Raw genomic sequence first — 20,978 nt, forward strand, 5'->3', positions numbered from 1 at the left:
CCGAGAATTTTTAGTTTAATTTCTTTAATTATATCGTGTCTTACCTGACACTCATAATGATCAAAATTTTGCTATCACTATTTAGTTTCTACTTTCATCTATTTAGTTTCTATTCTAATAAAATTAAGACTTCCAGGATGTTCTTATCTTTTGTTGATTGAATCGTATGTTTCCTATCACTAGTTCACACACCTACTTTATTTATTTTTTGCTATATTACCTTCCTGTCCTTTCATCATAAAAGCATTTATATCACTCATACAATTATGCATTCTTTCTTCCTAGAAGTTCTTTTATTTTTATGTAATTTCTTTCAATACAATTAAATAAATTATTAGTTTCAAACTATAAAATGAAATAGTCAAAACTGAAAATCCATATATTTAGTACAAGACAGAATAAGTAAATAGACGCAAAAGAGAAAGACCAAGTAAATGTTATACATTCCTATTAAGTTCTAGTACATGTTGCACTGTTAGTAACATGCTATACGAAAATTAATATGCTTCACAGTTTATAATGCCATCTCCCTAAACAAGAAAATGGGTGAAATTATATTAGGGAGATTTTTTTAAATCCTTGAAATGTTTCCATATTGATCTAGGCACATAATCCAACATATATTACTTTACAAAAGGAACAATATTTATTTGTTTTTGATATATATATATATATATATATATATATATATATATATATATATACTATATTTGCCAGCGTATCATACGTGTTTTCTCTTGTCTGAATACAAGAAAGAAGAAGGAGGAAAGAAAAAAGTGCCTCTTATGCGCCTATTTAAAGATTTTATAATGTTGAATTGGCTACTTCAATTTCCATAAGTCATCTGGATTTTGTGTTATTTGATATTTTCCTTGTTTTCTGACGGTTTGCAAGAGCATTCAATTTATTCACAGCTCAGTGACTCAGTAAACGCTCTTCTCAAATAACGTTGTTTCCTTGGTGAAAATATCCCTTTGTATTTTCAAATATTGTACGACCTGAAAATACTTTTTCTTTAAAAATGAATGGTGTCTCATATGCCAGTCAATATGGTATTTACTTCTCCTATGGAACCTCACTCAGCGTTGACGTAGGCCATCTTCTACACAAGATATTTGGGCGGGACATGTTTCCTGCCAGAGATGTTTGTGAGGAAGGGTACCACCATATGCGAATTAAACTAAGTTTCTCAAAATATTCCACTTTCGTCTAATAAGAACAGTTACCAATTTGATTGATGTTTTCATAGCTAGCAGGCATTAGGTGAATCTAGAATAGGCGAAACTTGAAGTTATAATAATAATAATAATAATAATAATAATAATAATAATAATAATAATAATAATAATAATAATAATAATAATAATAATAATAAGAAGAAGAAGAAGAAGAAGAAGAAGAAGAAACATAGCCATACCTCTAACTCGATTAACTCTTTCAACATATGTTTATTCCAGAAGAAGCGATCATCAACCCGTTGCCATAGAGGTCTCGGATTAGGCTTGCCATCAACACGAGATTCATACTGTCTTTGGCAAGAGTTAGTTAGATCTCCTGTGACAGAAAAATAAAAGGAATCAGTCTCACTAAATATCCGCTGAAGTTCTTCCAGAATGCGCTTCTCGAATTTTTCCTTGTCCTTTCCTGCAATGCGCTGCTTCGCTTTCTTCACCTGCAAATATACAAAGAAATCATATTAATGCAGGATAAATATGAAGAAACAGAGAGTATTTTGATAGTATTAAACAATCAGTTCAAAATGCAGAAAATTTGCATATGCAGTCTTCTGAATACATTGTTTTCATTAACAACAAATTCTGTAATTCAAGAAACCTAAAGATTCATCACCACAGAAAAACAAAAAAAGCTTCCTCACTGGATTCTATTTGTGCCAACAAACCAATGACTAGTATCGTTATTCACTTTCCTACAATCCTGTTTATATTATTCTCCCATCGGTGTCTTTGTCTAACAAAGATTTCTTTTTCCCAATCTGTACATTTCATATATATATGTATACTTTCCATGCGAGCTGTGTGTCCTCTCTGCAGGGCTGTAAAATATCCACTTTTTTTTTAAACACACTAAAACAACCCAGTGCGTTTTATTGAATAGAATTGGGTTTTGTTGGGTAATTTTATTCCATTCTGTACGTACATTTAAAGCCATATTCCTACGTAAAATACCATTTACGCGTTTATGTTCATACACATGAAACTATGAAATTCGCTTAAGGAACCACGATGGCTTAGTGGTATAGAGCACTAACCTCTGACGCGTAGGGTCCCTGGCTAGATCTCAGCTCTCGTCAAGTAACTTTGTACGTATAAGTTTTCTCGGAGTTCTATGCTTTACCCACTTTCGTCAAGCCACCATCATCATTCATCTCATCATCACTGTCTCCCTTAGCTTCTGTGTATAATCCTGGACACTGAACTAACATTAAAAATGCAAATAAAGCAAAAATTGCACACTAGAAACCCGAGAAGCCCTATCCGCGTTTCGTGAGACATACTTGGCACCACTGACACTCGCTAACTAACTAACTAACTAACTCTATGGCCTATGGAACCCGGAGGTTCAGTACCGCGTTCACAAAAGCTCTCCACTGACTTCTATCCTTAGCTAATTGGATCCAGTTTCTACTTTGTATTCCTATCTCTGCGAGATCTATTTTAATATTATCCTCCCATCTGCGCCTAGGTCTTCCTAATGGTCGTTTTCCTATGGGTCTACCACTGACACTCGCTTATACTTTAATTTCTAGAAAGGAGGAAGTAGACAATTTTGTGGAGTAACAAAGAGGTGGGCAATTCTAAATAGTATAGAATAGGAATAAAATCCCTATTACACTCAGAATTCAAATACCTAGGTCAGCCGTTCTTTAATGAGTCATAATTGTGAGTGAGTGAGCCATAAGTCACAATTGACGCAGGAAATCTTCCAAGTTATTCTAAACTCAGAGAACACCACACCTCTAGACGGCGATTCTTATTGGCCAGCGTTAACTGTAACATCCTTAAGTTCAATTTTTTCACCTTACCGTTTGCACAGAGCCGCCGGACGACAGTGGTTTGGTGTATGCCTAAGTCGTTTACAATGGCACAAACATTTTCTACGGTGTTCATGAAGAGCTCATCTGAACATGATGTTGATGATGATCACGGGGATTATTTTGCAATGCTGTGTCACCGGAAGAAATTTCACAAACCAAAGGAACGGTAGACTGTTGCGTTAATTCGCTATTCCTTGCCCAAACGTTAATGTTTCCTGCGGTTTGCTGTACAGATTGTCCCAGTATAAATTCATGAAGAACAACTATTCGCAATTGTCAGGTGTACGGCGCACTTTTATACGATCTTATTCAACAACGCATTCTCTCCTGACTGACTGCATACCCAGACTGTTTGCTGGACGGTAATGAGTTTGTGACATTAGTTGCGTTTACCTTAATCCATCCCTGTACCGTGTTGCTGAGGTGAGTTTTCCACGAGACGTTAAAATGGGCATTTCGTTCGCACCAACCTAATACCGCTTCTCATACATTCGAGCTTGGCAACAAACTATAGACAATTATGAGATTCTTAATAAAATTTTGACGTTGAAAAGAAAAATAAGTATCCCGTAAAGTGAAACCTTCCAGATGTTACTTAGTTGAGTGTTGCTTACTTTTTATATAAACTAAAAATCTGCAACAAGTTTCACGCATCGTTGTATATTCTTCATTCCAGTGTTCTGTAGAAACAGCATTTACTGATGAACAATTTCATTAGTGTTTAACAGAATTCTACAATTTTACTGTTTAACAGGAAAAAAAAAAGTCCTAAGATGACATTCTACCAATCGATAGATATTATTGAGTTGAACATAATGATATGCGTGAGTGTAAACCCTCATGCGTAATTTGAGAGAAAATGGAGGAATTCGATTATGTATACTCATGTCCAAAATTATTGTCGCATGTTTATAAATGTGTTATTGTACGAATATAATTTGATAGCGGAATTCGCTCAGTATTTCTTATAATGTTAGTATGTATAATCGGCAAAGGCATGTATGTGCTAAATTTCATGTCAAAAGAGCAGCAAATAAGAACAATGAAACTAAAATAAAACTTTCTTGTCCATTTAGCAACATTTTGTTTAACTCATTCTAATTTTCGTATTTATAATTATTTTCCTATGAAATTTACCACAAATATACATTTCCCAATTATACACATAGTATCAGTATTGAAAGTACCCTGCAAAATCATTACCAAATTATATTCTTACAAGAAGACAGTTATAGATATGCGACAATCATTTTGGACATGAGTGTACATCCCACTTATTGAAGTGACACTGACATTGAAATACATCTCATTAACCACTCAAGTGGTTGCTTTCTCCGCCTGCTCGCGATCCTGTACTGGGTATTTAAACTTCTACGCTGCCTCCCTCAATCCACCTCAATTTTAAAAGTGTACAAAATCACGCCAGTATAAATTGAAAATAGACAATAGAAATGTTAAGGAAGAACTAGTTCCGTTGTGATGTTCATGCATATCCAACTCTCTGACATATATCATGACGTTACACCCGCTAGAGTAGTTACGTCCTTCATATGACACTAGCAAGATCACTGAACCCGACAGTATGGTTAATGATATAGCCTAAAATTACCATTAATCCTTAAATTTTAATTGCCAATAATAATTGAAAGCTTTTATTTTGCTAGAAAAATTGTTATTTATTTATAAAACTGTACTTACAGTAAAATACACGGCTATCAGATTGTGGTCTGTGTTTAAGAAGCGGCACCGAACATACTCCTTCACGCACATACTACTAGTAATGTAACTTACTCGACAATCTGAAACACAGAAGTATATAAAATAACTACATAACCCCTCCCCCCTAAGTTGCTGGTTAATGGCAAATACGCGAGTATGGTGCGTGAGGTCCCGAATTTGATTCCCGGTGGGAGAGCCTTGAAAAATTTGAACGCATTATGGTGGTTCCGATTTCACTTTCAGCTGTAGATTGACATCTTATATAGCCTCGGTTCTGAAATGGGAGCCTAACTAAAACTACATCAGAATAAACATACCTGTCCAGACGCAATCGCTGCGGCTTGTTGTGTTGTGCTTTTGATAGTACTGGCTGCTGATTTCATTGTTCCCCATGTTTTTGCAAATGCTGCTTTCTGTTGTATATCAAATACATTTGAACCTCTGTCAACCTTTCTTGAAGACATGTGCTTTCTACAAGGGTCTAGTTGAAGTTCTGTTGGTGCTGCATCGGATCCGATGGGTAGCAAAGTAACGGATTTGATTTTGTACACTTTGTGACCGTCCGGCAGTTCTCCTACAAGTGCACATTGTTTAATCAGCATTAAGCGAGCATCGAGTTCTGAAAAATAAAACGACAAATTTCAGTATTCAATAAACATACAAAAGTATTAAAAACATTTATAGACTTCATTTTTCACAAATCAATATTAAATTTTCTAACGTAGTAAACTCTCAGTACCATACAATACTTTACTGGATTGCATAGGTAGGATTCTATATTGTATAGGGAGACTGAAAAGCAAGGTTTTAAAAATCCCATTTTAAAAAAAAATCGCCCCAGTGGGTTTTATTAAATTTCATACGTATATTTAAAGGCATATTCCTACTTAAAATGCCATTTAAGCACATATGTTCTACTGTACACATGAAACTATGGAATTCCATTGTTGGACCGCGATAGTTCACGTCTCGCACGGGTTTCTAGTTCGATCTCAGCTTCCGCTAAGTGTGTTCGTGTGCATGAGTTTCTCGGGATTCTCTCGTTTCCTACTACTTTCGTCATGCCACCATCATTGTACATATCATCATAGTCTTCCTTAGTCCTGGTGTATCATCATGAGACACTGAACTAAACTTAGAAAAAAGAAAAAGATGATGCACAAGAAATCCGTGAAGTCTCATACGCGTTTCGTGGGACAAACAACAGAATTGAGACTCGCTTACATTTCGATTTCTAGAAGGAAGGAAGTACACAATTTTCTGGAGTACAAAGAGATGGATAAATAACACAGAATAGGAATAAAATCCCCTATTACACACATAATTCAAATCCCTGAGCCAGCCGTCCTGGGTTTCACTCAAAACACGCATGGCTAATACTGGGATCATGGGCGGCGATTAGGGGGGTAAGGGGGGAGGCAGTTGCCCCCAACTTTTTTGATGTAACTCATTTATGTAAATAGTTTCATTTGGAAATGTAAAGTTTTTGTATGTATTACTGGTTCATAGAAAAAAGGTGCCATATAATATTCGCCGTTGCGTGAGTACGTGAAGGTTATCTTCCCGGGTGGAGTTAAGAAAGCTGCAGAAATTGCGTTTTAATTGCCATGGAAAATAACCCAAAAATTAACCTATTGCAACACAACAATTTCAGCATACTTTCACTTCTTTCAAGGATTCAATATATTAATCAGCCGCTTTGAATTTTAAGATGTTCATGAGCAAGGAATCAAATCTCTGTTTAAGAGTACAAAGGGCACTTGCGTTGGTCTTGTCAATTTACTTAATAAAATATGAAATACGATATACGGTATTTTAACAAAAGAAAAAAGATAGCATCCTATTACTTATACAACCTTCCGTCAAGTCTTGTCCCCCACTTTTAACGTCCAATCGCCGCCACTGGCTGGGATAGTATCTTAAGTTCAGGAGCCAGAGATAAAAAATGGATATTGCTTTTCTAAAAGAAGTAAAAAAAAAAACAAGTATTTTTTTAAGAACTGAAACGTTGGAAATGAATATTTTTCTCATTTTCAGTTGCCAATTTGGTTTCTTACAATATGGTAGATTTTACGATTACAGGGGTTTTGTGACATACAATATTTGTACTCTGCTTCACATACTCCAACAGATACGCAAGAAGAATTAGGGAGTTCCACGAACTGACTGCCGTTAGTGTTGAGAAGATAGAGGTGTATCTTTTTTTGTTTTCCTTTATCAAGTAAAACATTCTCGATTTGTAATTAACTGACACATGGAGACATTTTTCCTGTTTATATTAATACGCAAGTATGTAACAAAAACAAAGGAAATGTAGCCAGGTCACACTTGATTCCATACTAGCTGAAGTGCCCGTTGTTTGCACGGGGAGAATTAGGTTCAAGGAAAATTTTGAGCCTCCTTCACCCTTAGGATACGAATGCCAATGAAAATGTAGTAAGATATTATATTTCTGGCATGAATTTTAATCCCTTTTTTCCTTAGGATACGCTCTTTAAGGAAAGTTACAAGACATTATCCTAGCTTGAGGTACGTACTATGTTCTAAAACTCATTTCAAACTGTTCAACTATTTCCCGTGACGTGAGCATAAACAACAGACGTCGATTTAATTTTGAAGAAAGAAATATTATAGAAAATATCCTCTTTCTTCTCTTAAAATTAAAATTTTCGGAAACAGGAAGTGATGTTTCCCTTTATTTTTAGTGAGGTGTTTATATATCAAATTTCATCTTCCTAACTTGATATGATCACGAGATACTGAAATTTTGAACCTGCTTTACTTCGATTACGATGTGACCTTTAATCAAAGTAATACAATATATAAATAAATAAATAATGAACAATGTTTTAAAATTCATTTCATACTGTTCAACAGTTTCCCCGTGATGCGATCACAAACAACAGGCAACATCGCTTTCAATGGAAAAGAATTATGGAAAATCACCCGCTCAGTTAAAACGAAAATTTTCAAAAACGTTGCAACACATACCAACTTATTTTTAATGAGAAGTTTATATACTGAGTTTTATCTTCCTAACTGCTGGCTCGTGACATATATATATATTTACATGAATTTTGAACTTCCTCTACTCCTTCTGCTAGGATGCGCCTTTGAAGCAAAGTAATATAAGGTAATTGGATACAATAACGCCACCATTTTTAGTTTTCGAGGATTTCACATTAAATATTTGACGGAAAGAAATAATATTGCATTGTTTAGTAACTTAGTGTTCACTGATTACAACCGCGCAAGGTGAAATGGCGTTATTGCATACGTTATGGATACAATAGCGCCAGGTTATCATTATTCATATTATCATGAAACCTATGAACTGAGACACGCTGGAACAAGTACAGTTAGTTGAAACAAGAAGAGCAGTGCCCAGCAAGAGGCAACATGTCATCACAAGTTTTATGATACGATCCTTTAGAGTCTCCACATTACAACCAATCAATAGTTTTACCAGCATTGTTATAATAGTACCTTTTGCCAGTAACGCAATAGTAGAAGTTATATTTGCTATGATATGTTTTTTTTTTTATTTTTTAACTTTTACCTTCGCCATTATTTTTATAAGTACCCCCTTTCTTTCATCCACCCTCTTGCAAAGTTTGACCCTTTATCCTTAAATTATTCATTAAACAGACTTCTAGTCACTACTACTGCTTGGACGCTTCTTGGTCTATTCCTTTCAGGAAGAGACTGTTAATTTTTGGAGTTGGAATAAGTTCAGTGAAATAGCTGTCACTGGAGGATGTAGATTGAGAAGACTACGACGAAGCTTGAGCTACAGGATCACTGATACATGCAGATGATGTTGACGGCTGTGGACTGTTGATATCTTCAGTGGATGGCTGTCTATTGTTGTCCAATGCAGTTCCAGTAGGAGCTTGTGTCGGAAACACTAAAGAGATGGTACTTGGTCAAAGGTTGTTTCAGGGAGTACTAAAGGATTGAATGGGCATATGTCAGTAGCTTGAAAAGCAGATATTGCATTCTGAGGTTTGGCAGCTTTAACCCAGACAGTAATGCCATTGCATCCATCGCGTTCGGCGCTATTGCAGCCATACAATACAATGAACATACCATTGTTCCACTGCTCTCTACTAACACATTGACTCATGTAAACACAGTCGATACACTTGTTATTGACCATTGTGTTTCATAATAAAAAAAATACTGTTTAAATTCCTACACATTACGCGCCTGTATAGTCCAGGATCTGACTGTGGTTCTGTAGGAAAGTTTGAGTATGGGGACTTTTTCTTCAGAAATCGTTAGTAGGTGTCTTACTTATTATTTTTTACTTGGGTGGACATCCATCACCTGGTACGTTTTCCGGATATGACGTCATCAAATATGGCGGCCGCTTAATTACAAAATATATAAGCTAATATTGGACTGATTAACATGTAATTACGTTCTTTTCTTTCAGGATTGCTTAGCCGAGATCCTAGTACGTATCTTTTTACTGAGGTGAACACACATCTCTCTAGGACGGCGTCATCCAAGATGGCGGATTCCTAATCACAAAAATGTTCATATCTCGACTACTATTGGACTGATTAGCATACTTTTTTTTTTTTTTTTTAAGATATCTTAGCAGGGACCCTAGTAAGTATTTTTCTCACTAAAGTGAACATCCAACATATTATGTTGTAATTACTATCGGCGAAGCGAATACTTCTAAAGTCGCAACTCACTTTAATTCTATCATAGTTCCAGATGAGCTAAATATACATTATTTAAATAGTATTTAAAATATATTAAACCATTTCTTAAAATATCGTTTAATATTTTACCATATTTAAACTACATTAACATCCAACGGACACATTCACGACAACGCATATATCCGTTCCTCTTATCGAGAACTAAATATCCACCTAATTTTCTAATCCAGTAAGCTATGTGCTTTATCAAATCCTTTTAACTAAAACATGTTGTAACACTATAACTAATTAGTAAGATAATACATTTATAAACAGTTGCGTTCATTTTGATTTTATGAACATTCTTAACAAAATATATCAACAGTCTTTCCTAAAACCAATATATTTACAATACAAGGTACATCAGAATTTTTAAATTATATTAGATGAAAAAGAGAATGTAATATACTACAATGAATAACACCACAGCTTTTTAAGATTTTATCTTAAAAGAATTTTTACAGAGTGGATGCGATCCCTTTACACCTGCAAAAGTCACAACATGTTACCTTGTTTTTCTTACAAATGCATGAGAATTTTGTACATGTCAAACATGCCCCAATAAACTCATTAGAATACTGCTGTAAGTTTTGCTTTGACATTAAACAATCTTCTGTTACTTCGAAACCAAAATTACAAGGGTCTAAGTGAACAATTGTGTCATCAGTACAGTGCCGTTTGAAGGTATGTATAAAAGTAAGATCTTAATATGTGTCCCTTAATACTCCTGATTGTAGGCAGCAAGCAGTCATTGTCTAATTTTTTCCATGATGATACTGCCAAACCCTCAATTCATCTATAAATTCCAGTGAGATCGTTTCTTCAGTACCTGTACTAGGTATTGATCTGCAGCTTTAAGGTTTTCTTTTTTTTTTTTTTTTTTCTATATCATCCCAGTCAGGCATCACTACAAAATTTGCCAAGTATATGTTCGATGCAGAATGAATAGCTGCCTTCTTCGTACCGAACCTAGTAGTGTATGGATGGATGGCTGGAAGCAATTTGCACAGGTTTTTCTCCCATTTTTCGGTAAATTGTATAAACAGGCAAAAGTCGTATGGAATCAACAATTCCAATGCGCACACATTTCTTGTAAACCAATTCGATGAAGAGTAGGCGAAGAAACAATGCAAATACCATTATGTCAGCACTAATGAGAACAATTTTGGTGAACCCATACTGGGAAACATGCTAGAATTCTGAATCAGCTTCCTCTACCAGCAAGCAATTTATTTCTGGATGATTAACTTGAGTTCCATTTTCACAGATGTACAGTTGAGTGTTATTTCATCACCAGCGAAGGCACAAAATGTGTGGTTGGTACCATATGCGCTTCAAACAAGAAAGGTATCAATATTTTTTGCAATTTACTTTAGTAATAGCAGTTTGCATCTTGAAGATCATCAGAAACTAGTAAGTTACACGGGTAATGGAATGTCTTTGGAGATGGAAGCTATATGTATAACACAAGCATATTTTGCCTTCGCATTCTCTCGTATTCTTTTGGTGATAGTTTGTGGTGCTTTCGAACGCATAATCGACCCTTCACGATTCTTCGTAATGCTCTGAATACACGTAACTGTCTAACTGCTACCTCTCACATCATTGTGTTTACTCCTTTCACAACTGAAATGCTCCACATGATTTTGAACCACAGAGTGTTGTTTGCAGAGTTGAAAAAAAAGAACGTTTTTTATGTTTAAAATATGTTCTTTTTTGTTTTAAACGTTTAAAATAAAGTACTTTGTTTTAAACAAAAAAAATGTTTAAAATGTTTATTTTGTTTAAAACAATACTCTAAATAGACATACAGGGTTTGTCCGGGAAGTAATAGGACTGATTTTATTCCGCCATGACTGTACTTCGGAGCGTGCGCGCACCGACTGCATCCGGTAGAGGGCGTTCCTAGCTAACGAACAAGCGGCAGGTCAGTTGTCTCCGAGCACACGGAGAGTCAGGACAGGCTTTTTCGCGGCGCGACGTGTTTCTGTGAGTGGTGCAAGCCGAAAATGCAGCGTTCGTTAGAGCAGAGGTACGCGATTAAATTCTGTGTTAAACTCGGTAAATCTGCGACAGAGACGTTTGATATGATCAAGCAGGCTTACCCAGATGATGCTTTAGCAAGAAGTGGTGTGTTTCGGTGGCTCAAGGCCTTTTCGGAGGGCCGGGAAGAGGTCGCCGATGAAGACCGTGCTGAAAGACCTTCGACAAACATCGACAATGTGATTCGTGTGCGCGCGAAGTTTTGAACTCAGACCGTCGACTAAGTATTCGTTTAATTGCCCAGATGTTAAATTTACCAAAAACTGTGGTGATGAAATTGTGACGGAGCATTTGAACATGCGCAAGGTGTGCGCGAAGATTGTCCCAAAAGTGCTCACTGACGACCAGAAATTGCGGCGAGTGGAATTGTGCCAAGAAAATTTGAACATGTGTGAAAGTGACCCCCAATTTTTAATAACGTAATCACAGGTGACGAATCATGGATCTTTGAGTATGATCCCGAGAAAAAGAGGCAATTTTCTGAGTGGCACACGCCGGCGTCTCCTCGCCCAAAAAGGGAAGAATGAGCAAATCCAAAGTGAAAACGATGCTCATTGTCTTTTTTGACATCAAAGGCATCGTCCACCATGAATTTGTTCCTCCTGGACAAACCGTCAACGCCAAGTTTTACGTGGAAGTGCTCAAGAGACTCAAACGAAGGGTCAATCGGGTCCGACCAGACATCGGAGCCGACTGGAAGCTGCACCACGACAACGCCCCGGCTCACACCGCCTTTCTTGTGAACAGCTACCTGACCAAGGCCGGCATCCCAACGCTTCCGCAGCCGCTCTACAGTCCAGATGTGCCCCCCCGGACTTCTTTTTGTTTCCTCGCCTGAAACGCCCGATGAAAGGCAATCATTTTGAGACGACAGAGGGGATCCAAGCAGCTTGCACCGCGGCTCTCAAGGCTATTCCGGAGAATGACTTCCGTGACGCCTTCAATGCTTGGAAATCGCGCTGGCAGCGCTGCATCGACGCAGAAGGAGCCTATTTTGAAAGTTTTTAATGAATTGTAACGACTGGCTCAACAATTTTTTTTTTTTTAATCGACTCAGTCCTATTACTTTCCGGACAAACCCTGTATATATTATATTTTTACACTCTTAGGTATTGCTTGCCATCTATATTCAACCGCTAATCAAGTTTCGGGAACTTCCCTAATCTCGATCCGCCCAAATGTTCAATTCCGGAGAAAGAAATCGGGATTTTCTCGATCTCCGTTCACGGAATATGTAGTTTAGTTTCTTTATGTTACGTTCTACTGGTCGTCTGCATTCTTAATCTTTAAACACCCATTGACGCAACTGCTGTGTCAGAGCTTTAAACCTCAATGGCTCAGTCTTAAACCTCAAATTAAGGCTGGAAGATGGTTTTGGTACCAATTTATTCCTGAAAGATGCAGCTTTGCTGGTGTGCATTTTATGTATATGGGAGGAGGGTAAATAGTCTATCGTGTTTTTTTCAACAGTTTTTTTGGGGGCCACTCCCCCTCTTGGGGAATAGATTCATAAAAATTGTTACGTGAAGCAATGAAGTAGGCCACTACATGGTAATATCGTGTATTTGTACTTCTTGCTTATATGGGGGAGCAGGGAAGGGGCAAAGTTAGCCAATTTTTGGAGTTTAAGTTTTCTGACGTAAATTACATTTATTTTTTCAACAAACATCAATAGCTCAGCCTCTAAGCTAGAAAGATTATATTTTTTAGGGATGAAGCTTTCCGTCAGTTACATTTTATGTATATAGTAGGTACGTATGTACGGCCAAGAAAGGGAGGATGAAGTTCATTTTTTAATTTTTCATCAATTTTGTTTTCATCAGGTTTTGGCAGGTATTCCTTCCCCTTTGTGGTATATCCACAAAAATTGCTATGTGAAGCAATGAGGTAGTCTCCTACATGATAGTAACCTGTATGTGTACTTGTTTATAGAGGAAGAGGGGGTCAAATTTGGTTAATTTACATTTATTTTCGGGACGGTCCCATATAACACAAGATATATTTCACTCAAGTGGTCTAGAAGCATAATTCTTGTTCGTATACATGATGTACGCAGCAAAAATGATTTGCACATGGAAGTGGCACTACAGTGGGGGAGGGGAGAGAATGTCTAATTCAATGAATGTTTTCTGCGCATATTTTTTTTTTAAATATTTCCTACATAAAACGAATTCATTACGCAATGGCTACCATTTCTTATATTATTGTCACAAGTATGTGGCCTACACATTCATCATTTTGTCAGCGTAGGGTGACTGCAAGGGTTGCCAGGGCCCCGCAAAGTCAATATTTTCATATTTTTAATGATTTTTTATGTCTGTTCTTTTTCTACGAATACGGTGGCAATTTCACGAATGTTACCTCATTGGAATTTGTGGTCTATAAGCTTTCCAATGGTGTATAACTCATGACTCTGTGATAATTAGGGAGGTCACCAGAGCCCCGAACGTGAGAGTCTACCATTTTGTTAAAATCCCTGGCTGGCGTCTAGAGTTAATTGTGTTGTTATGCCGTAGACATTAATCATTATTAGGTACCCATGTTGCAGATAGAGGTAGATGTATCTTGAAAACTGTTTAGTTAAAATATGTCATTTGCTCCTTGTAGGCTAGTCACAGCTCTTTCTATGAGTTGTATTTGTCAGAGCATTTCTTCTAGCTTACGATGTAAGAACTCTTCATTGTTATGGAAATGATAGTGATCAAAAAATACCCAACTTTTGAATTTGGATCTTGGAATAGTGTATAAGTGTTTAACCTCCGTTATTCTTGGAAATTAAGAAATGTTGAAATACTTCATTTGAATTTCTGTTGGTTTAGTTATACGCACATTGATGTGCAGAATTTCGTTCAGTAATGCTGTTATAATAAGAATACAACTCTGCTTGTAATTTACTCCATGCACAAATCCTGCGGAGGATGGGTTGTTTGTTAGAAAATTAAATAACTTATTCAATCTGATATTTTAGTTGTTTTACACATGTCCAACCACCATCGAAAAAAAAACACGTTTAAAACAATTTGTTTAAAACGTTTAAAACAAACTGAATAAAACAACAGCCCTCGTTTTAAACATGTTTTAAACATATCAACCCTGGTTGTTTGTGATCATGAAAGCAGCGTTACCAATATCCCAACTTTTTTCTTTCTTTTTAAATGGAGTGAGTCCATTACTAGTGCTAATTTCAGTCGCAAGCAATAGATCCTTGGAAAATATCTATTGTCTCGAAGAAAATATACTCCATGTTTCATACAAAACTAGTAATTTTGGGGAAAGTTATACATTACATTCTTTTTGAAATGGAGTATATCCCCCGCCCCCAGTCGCTTTATCCAAAAATGGAAATATGACGTAATGCATGAAATGTATTAGATTATTCAGTTCTATACTTACTGTATGTTCGAAAGAGAACTGTGAAACGAATACTTGTCGAATACGATATTTGTATTGCATGAGTTCTTTTTTTTTTAAACTTTTGTGAATAAGATGAATATTAGCATTTGATGACTCATGTGTCAAATTACGGGTATCTCTTCTTATGTGTATTGTGTCTTTCGTGTGTTAGCCGCTATGACGCCGAAAGGCTCACATTGTGCTCCTGGAAGCGAGCCACGCACTTGATTCATTTTTTCATTGCATTCGGGAGAAAAAATTCTGTATCTTCTTTAAAAGAACAAATACAGACTCTTCTAGTGCTCTGTAAACGCAAGAAGTTCATTGTCTTCCACATGATGGCATGAAGCCTGAGATTTAAAAGAAATATATTTTTTGGCAACTGTTCAGGCATACGAAACTTTTTCAAGGGTATATTTTACACACTTACGCAGAATGATACGAAAACGCGGAATGATACCACACAGCAACGAATTGATGCAGTATTTCGAGAGGGCAATGAACCTTTAAATGCTGTAGAGATAAATATCATACAAAAAATCAGATTCTCCATATACAGCGACTTGATTAAAGAGAGCTTCCAAATTGATGCAGCAAGTAACAGTGGATATTTAACAAAATGGATACATGAAATAGGCTGAAGTGACAGCTTTATACAATAATTATTATTTCAAAATAGATTCTTTGATGAGCAGGGAATCGATCTACCTAATACATAACATACATATAAACAAAATTGACTCCCCCCCCCTCAGAAGTCAAGACCAACAGGTGATATTATTCGAGAGAAGAATAGGTCAATTTTCTCGTGCCTCCTGATAGTGGATAACCATATGTAATGATTTAACTCACTGGCACTCCCTCACCTGGCTCAAATGCCCTTTCGATGCTTTTACTGCTGGTAAGAAAGGATTGTTTAGTTTGTAATTTCACTATATATACTATGCTCTGACAGATGGCATATTTATTGGAAAAAAAAATGATCTCAAAACTCTTACCATTGCTTTCACTGGAATCTCGGAATGAGTTTGCTGCAATCACGCTTTCATTCTATAGGATTGCTTGATGTCGTGAAGGTGCGAAAATTTTGTAAGAACAGCCGAGATGCTATTAATATAAAATTTTTTAATAGCATCATCATACTTCCACCCCCCAATCGTTGGATATAAAAGTACATTTGTAATGGGAGCTTTTTGAAATTTACTTGAATGACTTTTGAAAATTTCACTCCGAAGAGATGGAGAAACACGAGATAAATTAAATTATTCCTACACGTTTCTTCTAAATCACTGAATATAAAGACACAGACCTTGAATATAGCAGCATATCCTGCAAACCGAATTACGAACATCTTCGAAGGAATAAGAGCGACGAATTTAATGTGGGCCGCTGCCGATGGATTGAAAAGCACGTATGGAATGGGGAAGATAATGGAATCTGTATTACTAAAATGTTTTCCATTAATCTTAGTTACCAGGAAAACTGTTACTGTAACTCTCCGGCCTGCTCCCGGTTGCTGTTTCTAAAGGCCGAGGGGAAGGATGCGTCACTGAATCCAGTGATGGAAACCAGAGGTTTCACGCTAAATCAGTTGATTCCAAAGAATTACTTACACGCAATGCATTTCGAAAGTACAGTGTATCTTTCCTTCTAACTAGGATGAAAATTCTAGGTTTGCCAGGACGAAAATTAAAAATTTTTGCGAACTGCGTATTAAAATAAGCGGAAAAAACTGCTGTACAACACGCACTAATATATAATGTCACATGTACTTCTTTTCACACTAGGCACGAGCAGCGTTTCTTCCAGACATGTTTTTGGCGGGCACTGCCCCCCTGGAGTTCTGAAAGTGCTTCCAAAGAAGACCAAAATAATACGTCTATAATATTATAATAAATAGAACAGTACCGTGTGAAAATAATATATACCCCTCCAAAAACTAAGTGTCCTCCCCCGGAACATTTTTTTCCTGAAACATTGGTTACGAATTCCTTAGTTCCTTTTTTATTTATTAGAACTAATGCAGGAAGTTTGAGAGGTCTGGCTTTGCGATCTAATGATTCAGTGGACGACTAACACGATATATATATATATATATATATATATATATATATATATATATATATATATATATATATATATATATATATATATATATATATATAATTTTGATTTGCGTATTTTCGTATTACGTGATACAATGAGAACTTACTCTACTTCACAAACTTAAAATGACGATTCGAATGACAAACTATTATCGTTATGCATAGTGGTAATTACTTACCCTTCATTTTAAAAATATAATTTTCCAAGTATATGGACAATAATTAATTAAAATGCTATACATCTCTTTAAACAATGGGATTCTGGAGATTGGTGGCATTCTGGTGGATCTGTTCACAAATCTGGTGAAATTTTGAGTGATATCGTTGGCGGCACTGTGCTAATAATTTAAATGATCTTCCATTTTCTATTCATTCTGCAAATTTGAAGTCAATTCGATACCTCCTTCTTGGTCTAGTCTCTTTAATGTTAAACAGTATATTTTTTCACCTAAAACGTTACACTCGAAATTACCTAAATCTAGAATATAAATGTTGAATATAAGTAGGCTTCTAAGCAGGGGCGTAAATAAGGGCCCCACAGACCCCGCATTGCGGGGGGACCTCAAGCCATCAGGGGGGGGGAATTGTGAAGTGGGACGTAGAGAAGGGGCCCCGCTCCACGCTGTCTGCGGGGGGGGCAAGTCTTTAGTTGTGCCACTGCTTCTGAGAATATTTCTCCCTTCCCCAGACGCTGGCTCTCAGCGGATTCTGAAGAAACCTCACGCACTGTACCCGTTTACATTTGTCACTGACACCGACTGGCCTCCATGACTGCACATAAAAGTTTTTAAAAATTTCTGAAATAATAATCTATTTTGATCGATTTCATTACACATGCAATAATTAGGTAGCCGAAGTTAGAGCACTATGTCAGTGACTCTTCATGGCAACAGCGTTGCTAGCAATTCTGTTACTGATGAAAAGCATAAATTTAACGTCTATATACTCGTACAACTTTTGTGAATATATATGGTTAGGTTGTTCTGTGGTATTTAGAAAAGAAATCAGCTACGTAAACGTGTTCCTTATAAAAGGTACTCTAAAATAAAATGCAAATCTGCCAACAATTCTAATAATGTCACTAATGATGAATGATAAGTTTATTGATGTTACAAAAATTTTTCAATAAACAGAACAATCTCTGCGCAAAAGAGTTTTGTTATTCTGCCAAACTGCTGAGTTGGATGCTTTCAAATTCAAGGCTGAAAGTCCTTTAAGAGACCAATTTGTAATTCAATTTTACGCTACTCCTTTTCTATGTGTTCAATATACAAAATCCTAAGGGGAGCGGGGAATTCCCCATTATTGAATATTTTTGAAATAAAATTCTTCTCATTAATAAGTTACTGGGCGTGCATAAAGTCACACTACTGTCAGAAGTTAGCAAATTAATTGCAGTAATTCATATATAATTAACAAGTATTTCATACGTCCTTAACATTTTTCTGTATTTGTGTAACACATGTTAGCAGTGTCCATAATTCTACACAGTTTAAAAATTATCAATGTTCAAGTATGTGAACTCTTTATGTTGAATTTTTCCAGTGTGATTTTATTTTCCACTGCTCTCTCTCCCCTCCTCCTTCTCCCACTTTGACTGATTATTTCGCACCCTATATATGTTCCGTATGTTTTACATCTACTATAATCTTATTGAAATGAACAGTGTGTACAATACCGCGTTATTGCTACACGCCGGTGATCAAATAATTCATGTTAGTGCCATATTCCCTGAGTTACATGGTTCTCTTCAAACAAGCAATGCTGTCATATTTTGATAAGAAAACTTTGGAATTTTCACGTCCCTTATCGACATCAATATTATATGTTTAAAATTCAAGGTATTTCAAATTGAATTTTCATTGAAGACTATTGTTAGAAAAGTGTTAACTAAAATTTCCAGCACAAACTTCTTACTTTATTTTCCTTTTCTAAAACTAATTTTCACATTTATTATTAATTTCAATATCGTATAGATTTTTAATAAAAACTATTGTTTGAATATTTTTTTTTTACAAAAGAATTACGCAATTTATGAAATTGATTTATAAGAAATAGACCGATGCTATAATTTCTGATGCCCTGGTTCTATCTAAAAATCATAGATCATTTCACAAAAAGGGTTGAAACTCCATTTACTGGAAGACTAGAACCCTAACGGGACAAAGAGCAGTTAATGCATTTTGGAATGGGAAGGACGAAGAAATAATTACATTGCTGAGATCAATACAACCAAGACAAAAAGGCGCTAGCCAAGACCTTCATTAACAGAGAGAAACTTCCTCAACAACAGCTCAACAATAACAATGCAGAGAAAGTATAAATATGCGTTACATATCTTTGCATCCAGACAGGAAGTTAGAAAACTGAAAAAAGAATAACTTCACTAAGGTCAAGTTTGCACGGATATCGGAAAATGGTCGTACCTTCTCCGCTGAATTGAGAAGGTTAAATTAGGCAACTGCCTGTTAATGCCAAGTTAATTGAAATTCATGTAATTGTGGTACAATCCGCGGCAAAAAACCTGCAACATGAGGATGTAAGTTTATTGTGAAACTACGCCTAACAGCACAGGGAATGAACATAACGTCTAAGTGGAACGAATCACGCCAGGATAAACCTCGGCCTCCTCCCGTGCACACTTATTTTGGAGCAAAAGACTTCGTAATTTCACAATAAACTTATATGCTCATGTTGCAGGTTTTTTGCCGCGGATTGTACATATGCACAACCATTTATAAACAATTAATTTCAAGATAGGCTACTCAAATTTCAGGAAAATTACTTTATATCAGAAGGGATATTGTCTCTCACGCAGGGTTACCATATGACAGACCTTCAGAAAAAGGACACTGCTACACTTCACAAAAAGATGTATGTTAGAAGATAAATTTCTTAATGTCATAGCGAAAAATATATTTTATGCAACTAAACTTTTTACAATATCGATTAGGGTATTTTAAGTTTTATTCTTTCGTGGTTATTGTTGGAAGTTGTGTATTCCCTTAGAAACTAAACTATTTTTTGCTCAGACTATTTTTTGGGTTCTACAAAGTGAACATCTCTGGATAAAAGAGGATGGATGGTAAGTATACTCTCATGCAGGTTCTGGAAAAAGCTTAGAACTTAGGTCCTCTATTTAAGTGATTCACACAAGTAGTGGTTATCTGTCACAGTCCTAGGTTCGAACCTTGTAGAAATATCAGGTTGTAAAGAAAGTTCTTGCGGTTTTCAACATTCAAATTCAAAAGGGCATATCTCAGTTAAAACACACCTTTATTAATCGAAATAAAAACCATGACAATCAATATACTTTTGCCAATGAGAAACAAGTGTGTTAATGCCGGTAGCATTGAATTCTGGAGTTCTGGGCGCGACGAAGTCGTTGAAGGTCGCTTCGGCATCGTCTCGGCTTTTGAAGCATTTATCGCGGAGGAAGTTGTCGAGATGTTTGAAAAAGTGGTGGTCAGTGGGCGAGGTCCGGCGAGTATGGTGGATGAAGCGAAGTTTCGTAGCCCAATGCGTTTAACTTTTGCAGCGTCTGTTGTGCAACATGCGGACGAGCGTTGTCGTGGAGAATGATTGGCCCCTTTCTATTGATCAATGCCGGCACATACGTCGAAGCTTCTGGTGCATTTCGTCGATTTGTTGGCAGTACTTCTCCGCCGTAATCCTTTTGCCCGGATTCAGGAAGCTGTGATGGATGAGCCCGGCTGCAGACCACCAAACAATCACCATGATTTTCTGTGGGTGGAGTTTCGGCTTCGGGAACTGGTGAGGAGCTTCGCCGACGTCCAACTACTGCGCTTAACGTCGCCGATTGTCGTAAAGGATCCACTTCTCATCACATGTCACAATCCTGTCGAGAAACGGGTCGTTCTTGTTCGCAGAAGAGGAGAAGACGACACCTCAAAACGACGATTTCGATGGGTTTCGGTCGATTCGTGC

General features: G+C 36.5%; 1 protein-coding gene across 2 annotated transcripts in view; it reads right to left on the reverse strand.

The window, feature by feature from the left end:
* sp3 (phosphatidylinositide phosphatase spermathreecae) overlaps positions 1 to 20,978 on the reverse strand; it is a 240,709-nt gene that overhangs the window by 72,451 nt on the left and 147,280 nt on the right. For both annotated transcript variants that reach the window (XM_081734389.1, XM_081734388.1), the window contains exons 3-4: positions 5,092 to 5,393; positions 1,418 to 1,672 (exon numbers count right to left, since the gene is read on the reverse strand). In XM_081734389.1, the coding sequence (XP_081590515.1) occupies positions 1,418 to 1,672; positions 5,092 to 5,393 (557 nt within the window). The remainder of the gene's footprint in view (positions 1 to 1,417; positions 1,673 to 5,091; positions 5,394 to 20,978) is intronic.

This window comes from Thermobia domestica, chromosome 12, assembly GCF_964235325.1.
Source record: "Thermobia domestica chromosome 12, izTheDome1.hap1.1, whole genome shotgun sequence".
NCBI lineage: Eukaryota > Metazoa > Arthropoda > Insecta > Zygentoma > Lepismatidae > Thermobia > Thermobia domestica.